Raw genomic sequence first — 22,300 nt, 5'->3', positions numbered from 1 at the left:
CACTGAAACAATGAGAATTGGACTACGTTGAATGTGATAAGAGTATCAGGAACACATGTGCGAGTATAAAAGCGTTGAAAGACGAAGTAAAATTTAATGCTATTTGGGAAACATGCTTGGATGCGGCAGGTTGCAGCAACAGCGGGCATCAAATTGAAAAATATGTTGAAATTGACATGTCAAATATCGACTGCATCCTCGACGAATTGAAAGTGCGATTTGATTATTCTAACAAGTAAAGCATTTCATTTGAATGCTAGGAAATGAACTGCGAGTGTTATATACGAAGTCAGAATTTACCAAGAAGAAAATATCAGAGATTGTAAAAACACTGATCGGTAGCAATCTTCACGATACTTTTTCGGAAATTATTTTACTCGCAAAGCTAATACTAACGCTTCCATCAACCACAGAATCGGTCGAACTAAGTTTTTCTGTTCATCGTAGACTGTAGACTAGAGTGCCAATGGATGTATGGGAAAAAAGTGACCCTCGAATTTTCAAAGCGAACTTGATTAAAAATGTTGATTCCCACGAAAAACTACCCTATGCAAAATATCAGCTCAATCGGACTTCATTTACTAGTGTCGCACAGCGGTCAAAGTTTGAGTTTTTTGAAAACCGAAAAATCACCCAAGGGGGGAGTAAAGGAAATTGGGGGTTTTGAAAAAAAAATTGATCCCAAATGTCTTCAAATTGCATGAAACGTCGAGATCTACTATCATCTCGAATTTTTTTTGTCAAAAATCGACACTCTGGGAGTCGTTTTCTCGGAATACCAGGCAAAACGTATGGTTTTGGATGGCAATAAAAATCGTCATATCAGTTTTTCATACGGGACTCCCTAGAAAATGTTGATTTGCACGATAAAATACCCTCTGCAAAATATAGGCTCATACGGACTTCATTTACTATTGTCGCAGATCTCAAAATTTTAGTTTTTTGCAAATCGAAAAATCACCCAAGGAGGGAGTAAAGGAAATCGGGGTTTTCAAAAAAGTTTTTTGATGCCAAATGTCTTAGAATTTCACGCTGCAGTTCACACTAGACGAAATCATGAAAGTCTTGGATAACATTGATGCACAAAAGGTCCTGGAGCAGATGGCATTCCTCCGTCCCTTTTGGAGTATTGTGCGAGATCGCTTGCTGCATCGATTTCCTGACTATATCACCGTTCGATGAGCGAAAGATCGTTCCCCAGCGTGTGGAAGATAGCCACGATTGTCCAATTCACAAAGCAGGAAATCGAAATCAAGTTGAGAATTACCGTGGAGTATCGCTTCTCTGCAGCTTGAGCAAAGTTTTTGAAACTTTAGTCCACAACGCCCTTTACAACGTGGTTCATCCTGTAATATCTGAGTTTCAACACGGGTTCGTCCAGCACCGATCTACTACCACAAATTTGATGTGCTATACCAATACGTTGTTCCGTGAGGTTGAATCCCGTAGGCAGATCGGTTCCATCTACGTTGATTTTTCGAAAGCATTCGACACCGTGCCACACCAATATGCGATCGGAAAATTAAAAGCCATGGGATTTCCAACATGGCTGGTTGAGTAGATTTGAAGATCTTACTTAATAGACCGTCAGTTCTCCGTATCGATTAACTTCACGCGTTCTTCAACTTTCAAAATCACATCTGGAGTACCACAAGGAATCGTGCTTGGACCGCTGTTGTTTGTTCAATGACTTGTGTTCCCGTTTGTCACCCTTTAAACAAATGTTTGCTGACGACCTGAAGATTTTCCGCGTTATTATGACTGCACTCGACTGCCTCGCTCTACAAAAAGACGTCGACGAACTGCTACTGTGGTGCAATGAAAACGGTATGAGCGTCAACATTGACAAATGCAAGGTGATTTCATTTTCCCGAAGAAACACCATCATCGAACATCAATATGCTATCGGATCTTCTCCACTAGAGCGCGTTACCTCGATTTGTGAACTTGGTGTCACGTTTGACTCCAAGATTAGATTCAATGAACACGTCGCACTCATCACAGCCAAAACCTCTACCATTATTGGTTTCATTCGACGCTTCACTTGGCAATTCACCGACATCTACGCACAGAAAGCATTATTCTGCAGCCTGATTCGTAGTGGCTTAGAATACGCGGCCCCTATTTGGGCACCTTATCACGTATCCATGGTCGTCAGAATTGAAAGAATATAGAAGCGCTTTATTCGGTTCGCTTTACGAAACCTACCATGGAATGACTCGTCAAATCTGCCTGATTACCCTGCCCGCTGCATGTTAATCAAAATGAAAACATTAAATGCCAGGCGCAGAGCAATTCAGCAACTAATGGTCTTTGACATTCTACGTGGCAACATTGACTGTCCTCAACTCTTGCAGGACATTCCTCTATACGTGCTCCCTCGGCAACTGAGGAACTCACAAATTGTCGCTGTCCCCGCACACCGGACCGGTTACGGTTACTTTAACCCTTTCGACACAGCCCTCCGTGCTTTTAACGATATTAATGACTGTCTTGGCTATGAAATCAATCTATGCGTGTTTAAAAATAGAATTAAGATTTTTAGGAGTAATTAGTAGTCTGTACATTTAAATTGAAGACGAATAAATAAATAAAATCTTTTAGACCGAATCAACGCCTGCGATGCACTGCTGAAACGGAACGAACTCGACCCATTTTTGAAGAAGAAGGTGACTGGTGATGAAAAGTGGATCACGTACGACAACCTAAAGCGAAAAAAGTCGTGGTCGAAGCGCGGTGAGCCAGCCTAAACCATCGCCAAGCCCGGATTGACGGCCAGGAAGGTTTTGCTGTGTGTTTGGTGGGATTGGAAGGGAATCATCCACTATGAGCTGCTCAACTATGGCCAGACCCTCAACTCGGTTCTCTACCGTGAGCAGCTTGACCGTTTGAAGCAGGCGATTGACCAGAAGCGGCCAGAAATGATCAATAGGAATGGTGTTGTTTTCCACCAGGACAACGCTCGGCCTCACACATTTTTGATGACCCGCCAGAAGCTACGAGAGCTCGTATGGGATGTCTTATTGCACCCACCGTATAGTCCGGACCTGGCTCCAAGTGATTATCTTCCGGTCCATGCAAAACGCTCTTGGTGATACTAAGTTGGCCTCAAAAGAGGCTTGCGAAAACTGGCTGTCTGAGTTTTTTTGCAAATAAGCAGAAGGGGTTTTATAAGGGTGGGATAATGAGGTAGCCTTCTAAATAGCAACAAGTTTGCGAACAAAACGGCGCATATTTGACTTAATTTGGATAATTTTAAGTATGGTAAATAAAGCGTAAAATTTCGATCAGAAAACCGACATTTCGTTTTCCCCAACCCTATACGATGAAAAATGAAATAGTTCCTAGAGGCGAATGAACTGAAAAGTTTAAACCCTCTTAAAGCCAAAAAGAAGAAGAAGAAGGAATAGTTCAGCCAATCCATTAAAATACTTGCATAAAGAAAACAATTTTGCCATTATGAGTAAATTTTTTGGGTCACCGTGTAGGTGCACAACTAGTCAATTTACTCATGAGACGCCACTGGGTGATTACAAACGAACTTATGCGATTTGATCTCTGGAATCACAATCATTCACCCGATATCTATCGGGCAATTTCATCATCACTCGAAGCATCGGAGTGGTCACAAACATTCAAGGAGACGTTTATGTGAGCAAATACCAGACAGACGCGCTAGTAAAGGCTTCCTCTATTGGGTGAGTTACGGTGTGTAGTGGTTGGAGAACCATGAAAATGAAGGGAAACAAACGTACATAAATTTGAATCCTCGTGTCTGTTGCTCACGTGTGCCACACCCACATCCCGTCACGAAACAGCACGGCCTGAGGACCGGTCCATGTTTTTACCTTGCTTACTTCCTCGGTGCGCCAGGCCTCGTTGGGCATTTTTTGTAGTAAATGGGTAAGATACTGACGGTTAGCGCTGTTGGAAAATACGAGTTCGGCGTTAGTACAAGCGCCATTTTGAATCTCAGTCGCCACCCCCCGGTGGCTGTCGTTATCGATGCAATCCGGGATAGAATGATTGTAAAAAACCTATATGAGTGATAATGACGCGGGACAAATGAAAGTTTGCAACTCGTCGTAGGATTACGTGTTTCGTGCTTATGGTTGGCCATGATGCATTCGATTAAAACTATCGATAATAGTAACCCCAGATTCCTGGAAGGGATCGTGTAGTTGCTCAATGACACACGATGCATAGCGCGTTCTTATGCAGTTTACGGAAACTTGTTCTCGTGTTTGTGCATTCGACGTCAGACTCCATATTACACGTGTGCCTCTTGACACCAAAACACACCAAGCGCTCAAACAAGATAATGGTTTATTAGAACACACGTTTGAGCGAGCGCGCGCGGTTATCGTTAACGCAGCCGGATGGCAGCATCGTCGTTTATTATCGGAATAAAAAAAAGAACACCTCAATCGTGGTGAATCGTCTATTTTCTAGAAGCGATCCATCTTCTCCTACGAGCTTTTGTCTACAACACCGGATCAAGTCGACATCGCAGCAAAGCAATGATTTTTTTTTCGAACAGTTAATTATTTGGTCCTTCGGAGTTCGTTGTACAGGTTTTGTTACCGCAAACGGTTGGTAGCAGCAGCAGTAGCGGATAGAACCGAGGCAAACGAACGGTACAACAAGTCTATCTCTACGGCTTATGTATGAGGAAGTAGCGTCAACAGGAGCAGCACATACTTATTCTTTGTTTGTGGAAGCGAAACGTTGACGTCGTCGTCGTCGTCGTCGTCGTCGCTGCCGTATATCGAGAAACGTCTCTGTAGCCGAGAGACGGAAATGAGTTTTCGTCGCGAGGCAGACCTTATTTGAATATAAATGAATCCAATGCATCTCCTCCATCCCCTCCGCGGAAGCGGGGTTTTTGTGATTGATGGGGACAAACAAGCACAAACGCCCAGCGCTTGAGAGATGTGGGATATTGACTATGTGAATTCGGTTGACGGCGCGACCTTCGAACAGTGTTCAACAACTGCGTAAGTTGTCCTTCGCTACCAGTTTGCGGCCCGTATGAAGATTGAAACGAATTGAGAAATTTTGTTAGGGAAAGATCGAAATATATTGAGAGTACAGACTATTTTTTTGTTGTGAAACAAAGACCGTTTGCTTGCCCAGAAAATAAAAAATGGTTCAGATTAGGCATATCCCGACTAGAGTTCCGATTTCCGATTTTTTGGCTCGATTCCTTGTACTTGAAAACTTTGTACTTGTACTTGACCTCCTGTGATTCGAGAATAATGAATGAATTCAGCTTCGTGATCAATTGCGAATGAATACGCAGGAATACCAGTTTGTTTAATGCCTGCAATTCAAATTTTGAACCATATAAGAACATTACATATTATTTATATGAAATCTGCCAAATGTAAATCTTTTGTTTTAAAGAAAGAGTGACTGAATTTGCAGGTGAAATGAACGCACTTTTAGAATAAAAATTAAAAATGAAAATATTAACATTTCTTTTTCGTAACGAATGTGTACGTAATAGAAGAATAACTTTTTTCACAAATGATGAGAAATTTTAAACAAACACTGTATCGGATAATAATTTATTTTATAATGATGAGTTTCTATGAAAATAGCAGAACATTTATTTACAAATGGTCAATTGAAGGTAAGGACTACGTGTTTTGAGCATTCAAAGACATCAAGTAGTTATTTTCATTCAAAACATAACCATTTGAAACGACATTTCTGGCATGCAGATCTGATATAATATCTTTCATTCACGCCAAATGCATGCTTTAATAAGTGTCGAACGAAATAAAATGCGAAATGCATCTAATTCGAAAACGAGGATCGTTTTGAAATAGACTAATAATAAATTAGAGAATTAAACATTCTACAAGTGTAAACTGGAGATTTTTATGCAGATTATGACAGTTGTCATTTACAATCAGTAATACTTTGTATATTTATTACGGATAATGTTCATTCAGATAAAGTGAAAAGTACAAAAAGTGCTCCCGTGGTCGAGTGGTTAGCGTCACACATTATCATGCCGGGGGATCGGGTTCGATTCCCGTTCTGGCCGGGGGATTTTTCGCCAAAGAAATTTCTTCCGACAAGCACTGTGGTCACACGTATTGTAGAGCTTGCCACCCCAGAATACATTCAAGGCGTGTTATCCGGCATAGATATCTCTACTAGGTACTACTGATACAAATGACGCAAGTTATACCTGTGTTGTAAAGGCAGAAGTTCTACTGGGACCGTTAGTGCAATCCAAGAAGAAGAAAAGTACAAAAATCAGAAAAAATCAGGATCGTTTCAGAAAAATCAGGCAAAATTGAGTGTTTGTCATGATATTAGGGAATGTGCCTAAAAGTCTGGGAAGTCCTGAAAAATAAAAAAAATCGATTTTTTTTTCGAAAACCCCGTTTTCTTTGGGCGATTTTTCGATTTTCAAAAATCTCAAACTTTGACCGCTTTGCGCCACTCTCCCTTGAGTCCGATTGAGCTGATATTCTGTATAGGGCGTGTTTTCGAGGTGGTGAACATTTTTATGGGGTAATTTTTTGAAATTCGAGATGACCATCACACCAAGATAAAAATATATTCGTAAAATATTCTTATACCTGAAACTTATAGCTTCAAAATGATGTAAATCCCATCGATATGCGTTGATTTTTCCCAATGTTAGAGCATGTCAAAAATCACATAAAATTTTCGACTTGGTACTCTGTTCCTCTAATTTTTTTGTCGAGTGTAGATTGATCAATTTCACTCCGAAGGTTTTTGTTTTGAAATTTTTCGCTAAAAATTTTCCCAAGTAACGTTCAAGGAAATTTTCCAACAAAATATTTCATAGCGTTTTGTGACCTTGGTACCACTACAGGGTTCAAACAAAATACAAGTGGGTAATGTCGGGGATATATTGATACAGTAAACACTTTTTCATTAAGGGTAGTGGGAGCAAATTGGTCATGGAGGGCAAAGAGGTCACCTGTTTGTTTGCCGTAATGATAGCCACCTCATGTTTGAAGAATTTAATAACTTTTGAGTCACCCTGTACTTCAGTAGAGCTGTCGCATGTCAAAATACAGATAAAAAACAGAAATTGCGCTCGAGATAGCCATTCGGCCGCAGTTCTGTGCGCATGGTATCTAAGGAATTCCTCGTGAAATTTAGTTTATTCAATCTGATATATTGGACAAATCATCAGTTTGGACAACTGTTCACATATTCTAGGAGAGGTGAACAGATTTTGTTTAATCTCAACGATTAATTAGCATACAAATTACTTTGATGTTTGGGGGCAAAGTGGTCATAGGTGAATAACAACTTACAATGTTCTGTTTACTAAAGCTGATATACCGCATCACATTCTGCTCTTGAAGTGGATCCTTTTGTGACTTTGACCCTGGATAAATATGCCACTCCAAGCCTCATTATGCGGAACGTCATGTATTTATTACTACATTTTTGTATGCATGAGAAAATTTAAATTGAGACTCTAGGTGAATAGGCCAAGCTTATTTTAACCATGTACCTACTATATCAAATATGATTTGAACAAATTTGGACGAAAAAAAACGCATAAATCTATCCCATTTAACTTGATATGTGCGAGTGACCACTTTGCCCCCACTAGGTGACCCCTTTACCTCCAAGCAAAAAAGTTCGTTTTTTCAACTTTTTTTCTAATGATGAAAAGAGTACTATTTTGAATTTTTATAGTAAAAGCCGTTCGCTATCTTGAAGAACAATGAGTTGAAGTATAATATTCTTCGAGAAACGGGAATTGAATCGGTATGTGGACGCATATTCCTTAGGGTGACCATTATGCTCCCACTTTCCCTACATTCAATGTCTTACCAAAACTATTGAATTTTTTGCATGTTGAATTATTGTGACTGATAGTTATTGTATCGAAGTAGTGTAGTGTCCAGCGTTGCACCTAGCTGTTGACAAAAAAAAATGACAAAAATCAAAACAAATATTTGTGTCTCATAAACCCTTGTCCGGAATAAAAGTCACATTCAGAAGATGATTTTAAATCCGGACGTAAATCAAAGTAAACGATGAAGATTGTCCGGAATTGAAAGCATTGTGTACGGGTTCAAAATTACGCCAATAAAATTACAAATTTATGACATGATTTTGTGGAATTCTGTGATTCATAACATACATGGAAGCCTTCTTATTCTATTTGAATTTTTCAGCAGTTGAAGTTATTATCGTAAGCGCTTAGGTGTCCGGTTTTCGACGCATTACGATATGCTCTCATTTGTTCGAATTTTTCAAATGATAATGTGACTTTCACGTGCCGTAATCTACCCGGAAAATGAGTTGACTCGAAAAATTGCCTCCATGAAAATTTCGGTGGTTTTGATTAGAACCTTTTTGTTTTCATTAGCGTGGGTGTTGTTAAATAATAACTTCGGTGCTGCTCTTCACGAAATTAGCAAAAATTGGGCTAAAGTGTGAAAAAATTATTTCCTTCACTATTCTTCACGTATATATCATCGGGAAACGTTGAAGAAAATTACTGGCTAAGCCAAAGCACTACAAACAACAGCTCACGAAGTCCAAAGAAAGGAGTCACTTCTTTTTAAATTTCATTTTTTTCGAAATTTTATTCACTTGTTCTTCTACACTAGAAAAAAAAAAGCTGGAGAAAACACTTCAAAGCACTACGACCGTTAGAAACCGTTGTTGGGAGAACCTTCTGGAACTGAAGAAAAAGTAGCGTCAAGTAGTTGAAAGCGCGTCCTTTTGCCGGTACTTGAGAAGACGCCGGTGTAAAGAGAGCGGTGGGGGAAGAGACACCGGTTAACAGCCGTTGCGGTAGTGAAGGTCCGAAACACAGTAGAACCTCGACTATCCGCGGAATAGTCTGGCAACGTCACCTCGGAAAACGAGAATCACGGGTAACGTCAATAGAGGGCTAAAAATAAAATGCCAACGTGAAAAAAAAGATATTTCAACATGTTATAACAATGCAGAAATCTCGCGTAGCTTTTGAAAAGGTTCTATGTAAGAAATGTAATGAAATCGAGTTATTTTTCATCCCATCTAATCATTTATTTTTTTATTAGGCCCATTTAGCAATCCGGAGCCGAATTTATTCTTGTACATTTTTCATTTTAAGATAACTTTTGTTGTATATTACACTGTAGCCATTTTTAGGCGTAAGAGTATTTCTATCTATCGATAAACATTCGTTTCATCTATTACACAGTAGCCGTTTAGGCGTAAGAGTGTTCCTATTCTATCGATACACAACACATGTCGCCTTTTTGGGCGTAAGAATATTCCTATTGTTCGAATTTTCACAGTTGGACTGTTCACAGCGGAACTGTTGATATGAGGCTTCCATTGTTGTGTTATTTACTCTTTGTGGTCGTTTGTCTGCATGAAACCAAGCTAATCATATATTTTACTCTACCAAGTATCAGTTTATGCTTTTCCTAAACGTAGCTTGATGTTTAGTGAACCTGTTCACGAATAAATACGGTGATTCTATGAGTAATAGATAACGGTACTCAATATCAAACAAAGTAGTCACCCACACAAGGCCAATAACGCACAGTGCGTTGAATGCATAGGACAAAAATCATAACAGCAGAATTTAGACATTGTAACACTTTGGTGTGATGGATAAGATTGATCATAAGTATCAGAACTACTGTTTGCAAAAATGTCTCATGTTATTTGAATAATCGCATAGGAGTCTCAAGCGACAAAATATTTGGTTATCTAAAGTGAAAAGTTCGGATCATTTCGGATACGCAGAAATCATTATTTGAGTAACTACTGGTTTAAATTATGTTGAAGTTGTTGTTTTTAAAGAGCAGAATAATTGTTTGCATAAGTGTCTCATATCATCTGAATAATCTCATGTATAAAAATCTTTGTTTGTTAAAAGTGAAAAGTGCCGATTTTTACGGATACACATCGCTGGTATCAATTACACATTTATTGCATCAATGGCAAAAGTGGCTCATATCCAACATATAATACAATAAAATGATGTATTGATTATACTTCACATGACTTACTCTTGGAGACTGTTTCGAAAGATTTCACACGAAGATGAATTATAAAATATAATTTTTTATAAAACATCACATTGAAACACATTGTTAAGTTAATACATATATATATATATATATATATATATATATATATATATATATATATATAGTTCACAAAACAAATTTTCAGTTTTCGTAATCTTGCATGTATCACTGCTTTTTTAAGGAAAAATAATTCCAACCAGTACAATACCCTTGCCTAAATGCAATACGACCGCAAAGGGTTAATAGCGCCAATTACCGATGCAGCAGTTCGTAATGTGAGCGGTAAGGGATTGGGCCACTTTCTTCCGACGTTCGAAATGTCCGAAGTAACAAAGCGATCAAAAAACAACACAAAATTGTACTTCGGTCATTTAAAGTTTTTGTTTTATTCGGATGTTCTTATCGCGCAATATGTTACAAATGTTAACAATAATACAATGCCTTTAACACGAAGTGCAGGTATTTGGATTGTTGTTCAGTGGTTATTTTCAAATTCTTATCATGCTACGTATTTTGTCCAATGTACAAACGGGGTCAGTCAAAAAGAACAATGTACCATTTTTCGCTCTGAAGCATCAACTTTAAACTTTAATCACGGAACAACAGTTACGATTCGTTTTCCAGAGTTATTATTGACTGCTAGTGGTGGAAGTAGTGACAAAGATCTTTTCCTTTTAAAACCAATTCGTGGAGCAATCTTCAGCTTCGTTTTTCTCGAGTTGACGTACATGGTACATAGGATCTTTTCAAAACTTACGCGAGATATCATTAAACTATCTATCTGCATGGTCGTGTATACCAGAGGACAGACAATGTGAAAGCCATGACCAAAATGAAAGATCAAGAGCATACCACTCATTAACAAATTTCGGAAAGCTCTATAGAATTACTACAGAGCTCGCTTCAGCGGATAATCCGCACAATCTTTTATTATTTCCTATAAGTTTAGTGTTTTTTCATTTTACCACCCCCCATATAATCTTTTTAGACGTAGTCCTACGTCAAAAATTAGGTAAAAACTGAAGAAAACACTCTGGAAATATTTACTTTTTTCTGAAAATCAATTTGCCCCGGTACCGATTCAATCAGTGGATCGATCCCTACGCCGTTTAGAAAATCCTCAAGATCGGCCTTTTTCTAAAGATCGCTCAATCCTAATCCCGACAACACATTCAACCAATTCTAAATAGAAAATTGTGTTCACTATAGTTCCCCGTCTCACAAATGTCGCTTTCAATACAAAAACAGTTGACAGTCTAAGATAAGTAATTACTAAAATCGCTCAATTTGTCCCTTACACAGCTTGTAGTGGATCGCTTCAAGTTCGTTCAACTCTACGGTAAGGCTGACGAATGGAACCAATAAAATAACAATCGTAGATATGCGCACCGCGAATTGAAAAACAAAACAACCACGCTCGCGTGTTTGGTGTTTGTTTTTTCTTCTTTGTGCATCTTCCAGTTCGGGAACCGATGCGAATTTGCAGAAAAAAATGTGTATAAGAAATCGGGGTAAAACCGACACCCTAAGAATTTCAACATATTTCCATGACCTCCCATGTTTCTTCGACTTCAAATCGTTACAGAACCTCTCTCTTCAACTGAACCATTCTGTTGATTTTTTTTAGTGGAACTCGAATTTTGATAGGATGCAAAAATTGATGTTTTTAGGTGAAATCAATGGAGTGCGATCGACATCCTGTCGGGTGAAACTGACACCTTTAAAGAAACAAATGAAAACTTGTTACAATAATTTCGAAGTATTAAGAGGCAATCTAATACTGGACACTTCATAATCATATCTTCATATCTAATGTGGACACTTCATAAGGGGAGAGGGAGGTGAAGTGCAAATTGTATGTGGTTGGATTACTCAAATTTTGAATGATAAAAGAGCAATAAAAATCATGTATTTCAACTTGCATGAAAAAGCTTTGCCTTTATCCGGTCTAGAAATCTCACCCAGCGCTTATTGGTAGGATGTTTCACGCTCTTTTTTTCCTAGCCAATTCAAAAGCCAGACGGTTTTTCAAGATCAAACAGGGGATGGATAAATTGCTACTCCTGGTTTGGAGTACAAACGAGAGTTTTGATCCCAGCTTAGGTAGGCATCCACGTTAGATGTGCCGATGGGCGTTGAGTTCTGCTAGGTTTTTTTGTTGACATGCTCGATTCAACGTTGGTTTTTGCTGTTTTATCGGTCCAGCTCTGCTGCTTTGTCTTCCAAATATAAACACAAGGCATCTTCAAAAAGCTATTTTTCCTGTCGGTAAAACGCAAACCAGGTGTCGATTCTACCCTCACTGAAGATGTCGGTGTTACCCCGAATGGACTCGAAATTTCAAAACAATGTTTTCGAACATCGATAAGTTACAAAACCACCTACCGCCTCACAAAGTGTGTTCAGGTGACATCGATTTTTTTTTAAATTGCTTCTAACTGAAAAATCAGGAGATGTAGATTTTACCCTGATTTCCCCCACTTCCTTGGCCTTCATCGCGCACTTTGTGTGCCCCGACTTATCCCACATTGTGACTCTATCTACCCCTTCGTCTTGCTGCGAATGTTATGCTCAAGCGAGGCGAAAAAAACGTGGAAACAGTGGAAAAAGGAAAAACAAGGATGCAATGTGCTGCCCCGTTGTAAATCAAGTATTGCCACGCAACCAGCCGGTCGTTCGCGCAGCTCAGCTCACCACACAAACAATATATTTTGCGTTGTCCCTTTCCGTTGATATCTTTTCTCTCTGGTTCTCCAATTGGATCCTACTTTAGCGTACGGCGTTCGTCATCTGCCCGAAGCCCAAAGAGGCAACTAAGGATAGCAATCCTACAAGCTCTCTATCTCTCGCTCTGTCGGAGTGCTGATGCACCATTATTCTGTTGGGAAATTATTTATTGCTGGAAACAGCACAAGGGATTGTATTTCAGCAATACTAATCGTCAAAAACATGCTCTCAGAGAGCATAATTTCATCTAGGAAAGCTAAGCCATCTTTCGGTCTCGGACAATTCCCGAGACGAGAAAGCGAAGCACATACACCATAGGATACAATATTCTGCTTGAGCATGGAAGGAGTTGCTTCAACCAATCGGAGAAACGCCAGGCAGCAGGGGATGTTAAGACTAACCAAGTGCGGGAGGCCATCGACCGGCTTGTCCCTTGTTCCCTGTTTCCATCTTTTCATGGTCATCATTGCAGTGCGCATTTCATGGTGAGATTCTCAGTACTTGCGCCCGAAGCCGTCTGTGACGATGTGAGGAACGATAATCTGGTTGATATGATTTATAATACAGAAAAAAAAAGTCAAGAATGGCATGGTTGGTTGATGATAATTATTTATTATTTTCTCTCTCTCACAGTGCGCCATCTCGTCGACTTCAAAGCATCTTCTGTGTCGTTATACGATTCCTTTTCACGTAACTGAGAGAATTTGACCTTTAAAATGGGTTGCGTCGAAGTTGCATGTTGAACAAAAACTTGTGACATTTGCAATCCGCACGAGTTTCTATGATTGTTTTTGGCATGTCTGCCGCATAGATGAGGGTATGTCACGTGTCTATCCACTATGCTGTCTCTTTGGGAATGGAGTCTCATTGATTTTTCCAATGTCAGCGTTAGGTATTTTTTACCGCTGATACGTATTTGATGACAATTCGTTGCCTAAATTAGGTTCAAAACTCTATCACCGCGTTTTGCATTATATCTATCATGAGCATCCCACTCTGTATCATCTAGATACATTACTTCCAAGCATTAAGTAGTTATTTTCTTTATTATATGTTTGAACCATGTTGGGCATCCTAGAGCTGTAGGCCCACCTTTGCACTTGTACGTGGTTTTCTGTTGCATAAATTTCTTCAACTCTCAATCGTGTTTTGGAATTTGGGTAAAGAATGATGCCAACGAAAAGAGGGCCGAAAATCATTTAATTGTTTTTGAATTATTCGTACAAGTGTGCAGCAAAACAAAATTGAGAACATATGTCTTACAATGAATCAATCAGCGTTTGGAAACGATTTCTTCGCGATCGCCTGGGTTCCTACTTTAACTCCTGACGTCGCTCAAGCGTCATAGTATATTTGCGCAACCAGTTTAGCAGGTGATAAGCCAAATTTTGGTTTTGGTTTTTGAATTTACGTTTTATCAGTCCTCGATGACAGGATAACGGCGCCAAACAGGCTTACGTCCGTACGTACGTAAATCTCTTTCTCTGGAGCCACCGCTTGAGGTTTGCGAACATATAGTAGTCTCTGGTGGCCATGTCTGGAGAATATGGTGAGTGAGCAACCAATTGGAATCGTAATTGGTCCAACATGGCCATTGCTTTCAAGGGGGTAATACCCTATAAACACCATAAAAAGTGTGTGATTTTTGCGATTTTTTCACTGATGTCACAATTTTATAATAGCTCTATAGCTGCAACTGGTTTGTTGAACCCTTGCAGCCAAAACCATGTAAACTGGTGAGAGTTTTATAAGTTTCTCTAGTGGAACGATTCCAACCAACCAACCAAATTTTTTTACGTAATCATGGATATATTTCCTGTCATCGTACGTAGGCTTTTTTTCGAAATATTGAATTTTGAAAAATTGCGACATCTTTTGTAAAAAAAAATATAGGAGGTTGTGTCCAAGACATGACCAAATTGTTGGCGTAGAACTACGCCGTTATTCTGTTCTCCGTCCTCCGCTTTGCGCTCTTCTCAACAGTAGCCTTTTCTATTAATATTTCCGGTCTCGATTAGCTTAGCTGTCATCCTTGGTGGAGATTTCAAAGTTCCCGAACAATTATTTTCTTGGCAAGCCAATGATAGCCTAGCTTGAGAATTCCCCACACAATTATGTAGTTCAGAACCATAATGGAAGGGTGTCAGTTTGATGTAATGATTGGAATGCCAGCGACATCAGCGAGTAAGTAGTTTGGTCGCGTCCACAGCTCAATCCGAAACGAAGACATGTGATGACGCAAATCAAGGCAGAACAAGCGATGTTCGTTGCTTCATATCTAGAACGATACTGAAAGTTTGCCTCCGCGAGATCCAATATTTATGTTCTAGGCAAGTATTCCCCTTCGTTCTTTATCTTTTCTTCTTTGTTCACGAAGACTTTAAATCATTCCCCTTCGTTGATAGCCGATAAGTTGATAAATGATCGCTCACAAATGATAAATGGGGGGTCTCCGTAGCCACATTGGTTGCACGTTCACTTAGTAAGCGATCGATTCTGAGTTCAAAACTCAGGGCCCTCATTGACCATCTTTGTGTTGTTACAAAATAACTACGTCCACGCAACAATCATCAGCGATGGAGGTCGATCCTCGGTCGAAATAAGATCGATTCATCCATACAACTGCTCTGCTCTGCAAGAGGCTGCTGTTCTATTAATAACTCAACAATGATCATATAAACTGTCTCCGCTGTCCGGTGGTCTAACTGGATAATGGAAGAACAGAAAAAATACTATTACGCCTAAATGGCATACTGTGGAAATGTACCATATGCAACGCTATAGAACGAAACTATAACGCCGAAAAAATAACAACTGTGTAATGTACTAATTATAGATATGGTAACCATGTGACATGTACCCGATTAAAATTCGGCTCCTGTTACAGCTAAAATGCTAATGAGCCTGAAATAAACAAATGGGATAAAAAAGAGATAAATGTATGGGGAAATGGAAATGCTTCTAGTTTCCATAAATCTAAACCGTTTACACACCAGGACATTGTAATATGCAGCATAAAAACAAATCTTAGGAAATTTCCCATTTGTTTGGTATGTAAATCGCCAAAATCCATTCGCGGCAATAATAGTAATTAACGTTAACTTTATTTCCTAAAAACGTGACTTGTTTTCAAATTTGGCACCCATAATGAAAGATGTAGTTCTACGTCAAAAAATGCCTTTTTGCCCCAAAATTGATACAAAATCATTCACCAAAATTTTATTTTTCAAAATATAAAAAAAATCCTACGTACGATCAGTGATAAATCTGGGAAAAAAATCATCAAAATCAAATGAACCGTTCCAGAAATAGAACTCCCACCAGTTTGCAAAATATGTTTACGAGAAAAAAGCGTTTTAAATGTTGGATACATATATTCCGTTTATTTTACATCGCCCCTCTAGTGTGCAATCCCTGGACCATAAAGCTGTCCTTGAACGATTGAAAGGTGATCTTCCTGTCGCTTTTTTGTTGCCAAATTGGACTTGCGGACTTGCGACATCCGCATCTCTGCTCGCTCGATTCGTTCCATAACCGATTTTTCGCAGAAATTGTTGCATTCCGCATCAATTTTCGCAGAAATTGTTGCAATCCGCTTCAATTTCAAGCTTAAGTTCTTTCATTATCTCCAAAACGCCTTGTATAGACCATCATTGATGTTACAGGTTGCTATATTTTTTTGCAATTTCCAAAATTTTCCTTCCACAATGAAAGGTTTTTGAAGACATCGATCAAATACAAGCCTTAAAGCTTTCGTTTGCATTTTGTTTGAAGCCTCCAAAGAATCTTTCCAGTAAGTCATCACGACTTAGCTCCTCGTATATCCTCGTATCGCTAGAAGTATATATGTATTCCAGTAAGTAACTGATGTATGTGTTGCGCGCATTCTTCACACGCTCCTTACACAAAGACTTGAGCCCACTAATTGACTTGTAACTTCGGCACAGAGCATCGGGCAAACCTGGACGAAAACTACAGATTTAAATTTTTGACGTAGAACTACGTCTTTCATTAAGGGTGTCAAATCAGAAAACAGGTCACGTTTTTATGAAATAAAGTTAACGTTAATAACTATTTTTGCCGCGAACGGATTTTGGCGATTTACATACTAAACGAATCGGAAATTCCGTAAGATTTATTTAATATGCCATACATTAGAATCCCCTGGTTAGTAAATGGTTAAAATTCATGAAAACTTTAAGTGTTTCTATTTTCCCATACATTTGTTCTGTCCATTTGAGTGCGTTCCCGAACAGAGCTATCAATAACGAGCAACTTATCGACGACCAACGGAGGGGAAATCGTAGGATTTAAAGTCTCCGTGAACAAAGGAAAAGAAGAAGAATGAAGGGGAATACTTGCCTAGAGTATAAACAAAAGAAAAACAGTGGATCTCGCTGAGGCAAACTTTCATTCGGCATCGGACTGTTGAGTAATCCAGTTCACTTTGCTTTCGCTGCGCTTCGATCTAAGATTGGACCCCACCAGTGGTAATCCAACTTGGAAATCGTCGTTTGATTTTTCTGTTCGTTTTTCGCGTTATTCGTATCGTGTGTTCTTCTTTCCGCGTCATAAATTGGACGCTTCGCGTAGTGTGCGATGAGCAAGAAGAAGAGGAAGGCAGGCTCGAGCCCTGCAAAAAACGAACGCATTGCCAGGGGCAATAACATTACGAGGAAAGCGTCATCTAATGATGCACGCGATGTTGATGCAGTGAAAAGCGCTCGCACTGAATCGAGCCTTCGCGAATGTGACACCGCACCGAACAACAGCGAAGTAGGCGATTTCGGCGCGTCGGTCGAAAATGTAAACGCCCAGGCAGCAACCAAAATCAAGCTCCCCCCGCTGGTGGTGATGGCGGTCGCTCTTGACAAACTCATCAGCGAATTCGCATTGATGGGTGTTACAGCGAGTACAAGCTGTGTGGCATAATTCAGTCTTTTTCCAAGCAGTTAACATTGGTTTTTTTCCGTCTTCATAAGGGCTTCGTTGGTGCCTTTGAGAATGCATCAATGCATTAAACTGACGTTATGGCGAAGCAGACGTTAAGGTTGTGCACCAAAAAATTATTTGGGAATACCAAGCATCTTGAATGTCTTACTGGAATGTTATAAGTTATTTGGGTTCGCGTGCCAGTCGCAAAACTGCCTTCAACTAGGATTGCATTTGCGCTAATTTTTATCATAATGAAGCATTGCTACTGTTTTCGAGGTTGTTTTTAACAAAAAGAGTTTATTTCTCTTGTTTAGTCATCAAGAAAGTAAATGTTCTGGAATTTTGTATGTGATTAGGTTTTTCTTGCCAGTAGCAAAACTTCCTCCACTAAGGGTGACAGCTGCGCTTCTCTCGAGCATGAGAAAGTAATGCAACTCTTTTCGAGGACAGTAATATTAACAGAAGCATTTCTTTTGAGAATAGCGCAAAATGATGAGAAATGTTTATATTGCTAGTAGTTTCAAGCCTCCAATGTATGGCTCTGTATGCATGCTATGGTGAACGCTTGTTTGGCGCTTGGTTTACGCTTAGTTTGTACGAACGATATCTAGAGGTGCGATTCCTTTGAGGCAATACTAAATAACATGTAGCATGATATTTGATACTTGCAAGTGTTGTCATTGTTGTTGCTTACATGCGGTGCCAAAGATATATTGATGTAGTTATGAGATATGGAATAATGGTGCTGCTGCAACATGTATATAATCGACTGTAGCCGAGTCTATGTCAATTTCGAAAAAGGCCACCGGATTAGCCTTCGAGGTAAATTTTCAATGCATTGACATGAAATAAATTGCGACATACGATTGTTTTGCGAGGGCAAGAATGAATCATCAATCAATTATCGTCAACTGATTCTACAATGAAAAAATCATTTTAGAGATTATTCTACTAAGCAGTTGTTTCTAAAATTTCACAGCATTATAGAATAATATCCGAAGGTATAAACAAGCGACATATATAAAATAACAGCGTAGTTCTACGTCAACAATGCGGTCGTATCTTGGACACAACCTCCTATAATTTTTTATTTTTTTTAAAGTTTCCATAGTGTACTACCCCCTTTAGGACGTATGCGACGGTGCGTTGTCGTGATGGTACAGAACTTTTCTCTTTTTTTTCTTCTTTCTGGGATAGTTTTTTCTTTATTTCTTCGTTCATGTGCAAACTGTCGAGTAGAATGTATTCTACTCGTTCTTCTGAAATGCCTACGCCCTCAGCTAACTCGCGTAATTTCACTTTACAATCGTTCAAAACGAGTCGATGCACTTGTTTTAAGATTTCTGGATTCGTAGCCTCTTTTGGCCTGTCTTCCAGAGCGAGGTGCATCTGCGGTGCTTGTACGGCCCATTTTAACTTCACTAAACCATCGATGAACTGTTGTTCTCGAAGGAGTAGAAGTGGAATAACATTTCGTCAACCACCGCATTGATTGTTCAGAAGTTTTCCCCATCAAAAAACAATGTTTGATCAAAATACGAAATTCCTCTTTATTCCATTTTCTACACGAATGCTCAGGTGTGACACTTAAACAAATGTAGTTTGTGAACAAATAAATAAAATGTTATGAAACTTCACACCTAAGCTAGTGACAGATTAACCTCTCGAAATGAATCTTGTTCATTTTTAGTGGCGCAATCTGTTGAAAAATCCCGGGACTTTTCAGCCCATGTAGTAAAAGAACCTTACGCAAAGCGCACCGATTCGATTGCGAATCTGAAGCGTGTAAGCGTGCGAGTTGCGAGAGAGACTGTGAGGACCTGATTGAACTCACAACTATTCTCTTCTCTTGTGAACATTATATGCCCGATATCGATATCGTGCCAACACAATGGCAGTTTAGTTGACCAGAACTTCAACGTAATTCTGGTGCACTAGCGAAAGTGTGCGAACAGGGGAGAGCGTAGAATAAAAGTATGTTTGCATCAATTGATAGGAAATATTTCTACGCATCTATCACAGTTAATAAAATGTTATTTTTTATGAGATAAGCAATTAAATAACTGTAATATGTCAAGTCTATCTAAACGCCCTAACTACCCTGATTTACGGTTTCCCTAACACGTCCATGAAAACCAAGGTACCTGGGGAAATTGGCTTTGTAAACACATGCAAGTTGGAGGAACTTTTGCTCCAACTGAAATGTGATCGAATTTCAATTAACAGTATGAAGGGAAACATGATGAGAAGGGTTAGTTTCGTCTTCTAGTTGAATTTATTCATTACCCTTACCTAAACAGCAGCACAATAATATAATATAAACCACGTTTCTGAGTTCTTTATTGTACTTCGATATAACGTACAATTCGATACAACGTACATTTTTGAAAGTAAGATGTACGTTATATCGAAGTTACCCTGTACAAACAAATGATTACTAAGCCAACGGTAGTCCCACGTCAACCTTGCGGTTATATCAAAAGTGCATAAAACGTCGAGATCTGCTGTTATCTCGAAAAAAGAATTTTTGGAGGAAGATCGACCTTTTTGCTGTCATACAAATGAAGCATAAATTTCTGCATAACTCAAGAACTAATCAAGGAAACGGAACCAAATTTGGTATATGGAAGTTTTAGGGGGCAATAAATGTTTCTATGTTGATTTGAACCTCCTATCTCCTCTTATTAAAGGAGGGGGGGGGGGTTGCTCGAGAACTAATCAAGCAAATGGAATCAAACTTAGCATAAAGTGGTTTTAGGGATCGATAAACGTTTCTATGGTGGTTCGACACTCCTACCCCTCTCTAAAGCAGGAGGGGCCGGGGGAGAGGGAGGGTGGCTGCATAACTCGAGAACTATCAAGCAAATTGAAACTGAAGAGTTTTAGTAGAAGTACTAGGAATTTTATAGTAAAAGGTAAATTTAGAGGGTCGATTAGAAGATCAATCAATGAACAGCGATTTTCTTCAAAGTTCAAAGTTGCTTACAGAAAGATGTTGTTTTACATCAAATCCAGAATGTTTCAAGCCTTCGTCTCAAAATAAACAAGATTTAAGTTGAGTGTGGCTCGTATATTTTTGCATGTTCAATAATTTTCCAATTTCCCTTGATTTTTTGCTGAAAAATTTGTAAATCGATTGAATTATCCATTAAACACTATAAGTCTAATGTCTTCTTTGTTTTTATTTCAGATATCGACGAAACATTTGTTGGATTATAAAAAATTGCAAATTGCGGTATGTATCCATAGTAAATCTTTCTGTGCGAGCCTTATATGCTTAGATCCTTCGATGTATACTTTATTACATGTGTGCAACGTGATATGATACTAACTACTTCTCAGTAGTCCATTTCATATTAAATGACCAATAACCAATAATGATACCCTCGTTTATAGGAGTGTATCCATAAAGATAAACCTTTTTTTTTCGAAAAATATCGAGTTTTAAAGCCCACTGTGCGGCCAAACAAGTTGTTGTTCGAAAAGTTGGTATTAAAATTTAAGAAAATATATTTGAACAAAAAACTAATTAGGGTGTTCATTTACGAAATAATTTTAAACTTTTGAATGAGTGTTGCACAGCGTAAAAAGGATACATATTCCATTCAGAAAATGTATGCAGATCCCACGCATACAAACTCAAACGGTCTGTTGTCCGGGCAATAAACTTCATTATCAGTTATCTCCTGCCACGTGTGGCCTTCCATAACTATTATTAGCATTGCACGCCACAGCAGCAGCAGCGTAGGTTTCAACTACGCATTAGAGAATCCCTTGCGCTCGCTGATTGCCAGTGAGCTTCGAGCAAGGTCGATCGAAGGAATTCCGCTTCAGTTGCTACTGCGCTGCTGTTGTTGTGTGGTGCTTAGTCCGTGTAGATTTAGCTGAGATCTAGACTCTTCGCGCACCAATGGTTGTGATGATTGAGCGTCATTTGAGCTTTTGTCACATCTTTCGAACGTCGCCGCTGTCGTCTTATCAGTCTCTTATTTTGTGGTGGACACAGTGTATTTGCGCTTGGTAAAACTGAGTGAGAGGAGGTTAATAAACCGCTCGTTAATCTCCGTTGGATGGTGAGAGCTGTTATCCGATAGTTGGCCTAAAAACTCAAATGTCACAGTTTGACAATCTCACACATGCGCCACCACAAAGAGAAATGTGTACAATCGAGGAGTGAAAATTCAGTATGAGACAAAGCAAAGACACAACGACAAAGAACGACGATGTGTTGAACAACGCAACCAATGTCTGGCCATGACACTAACCGTGTTCACTGTTTCCCTGCGGGGGGGTAAAAAAGAAAATCTCGTTTTCCTTGTTACCGTCAAACCAGTGCTAGACATGGACAGATAGAACTAGTGCAGTTTCCCTCTTTATCGTCTGTGACAACCGTTGTCTTGTTGGTCCGAAATGGGTTCGCAAATTGTAAATACGCCACTCGAGCGGTGTTATTGTGTTGCTAGATAAAGAGATGAAGTTCAGCTTGAATTCATTCCGTTGGTGCTGGAAAAGTTGATCTATGTAAAAAAGTCAGTTTCATTACTGCATCACCGTCTTGGAGCTTAATAATATATATTATCATGTCAAGTTCA

At 39.1% G+C, this 22,300-nt stretch overlaps 1 protein-coding gene across 1 annotated transcript in view; it reads left to right on the top strand.

The window, feature by feature from the left end:
* LOC129780316 (AN1-type zinc finger protein 6-like) overlaps window positions 1–22,300 on the top strand; it is a 41,766-nt gene that overhangs the window by 5,669 nt on the left and 13,797 nt on the right. Inside the window, exon 3 of the mRNA XM_055788434.1 lies at window positions 20,899–20,943. Within this exon, the coding sequence (XP_055644409.1) occupies window positions 20,899–20,943 (45 nt within the window). The remainder of the gene's footprint in view (window positions 1–20,898; window positions 20,944–22,300) is intronic.

This window comes from Toxorhynchites rutilus, chromosome 1 (assembly GCF_029784135.1).
Source record: "Toxorhynchites rutilus septentrionalis strain SRP chromosome 1, ASM2978413v1, whole genome shotgun sequence".
NCBI classification, from domain to species: Eukaryota; Metazoa; Arthropoda; class Insecta; order Diptera; family Culicidae; genus Toxorhynchites; species Toxorhynchites rutilus.
The sequence above is the reverse complement of the archived record's forward strand: the minus strand, read 5'-3'. Positions and strand labels throughout refer to the sequence as shown.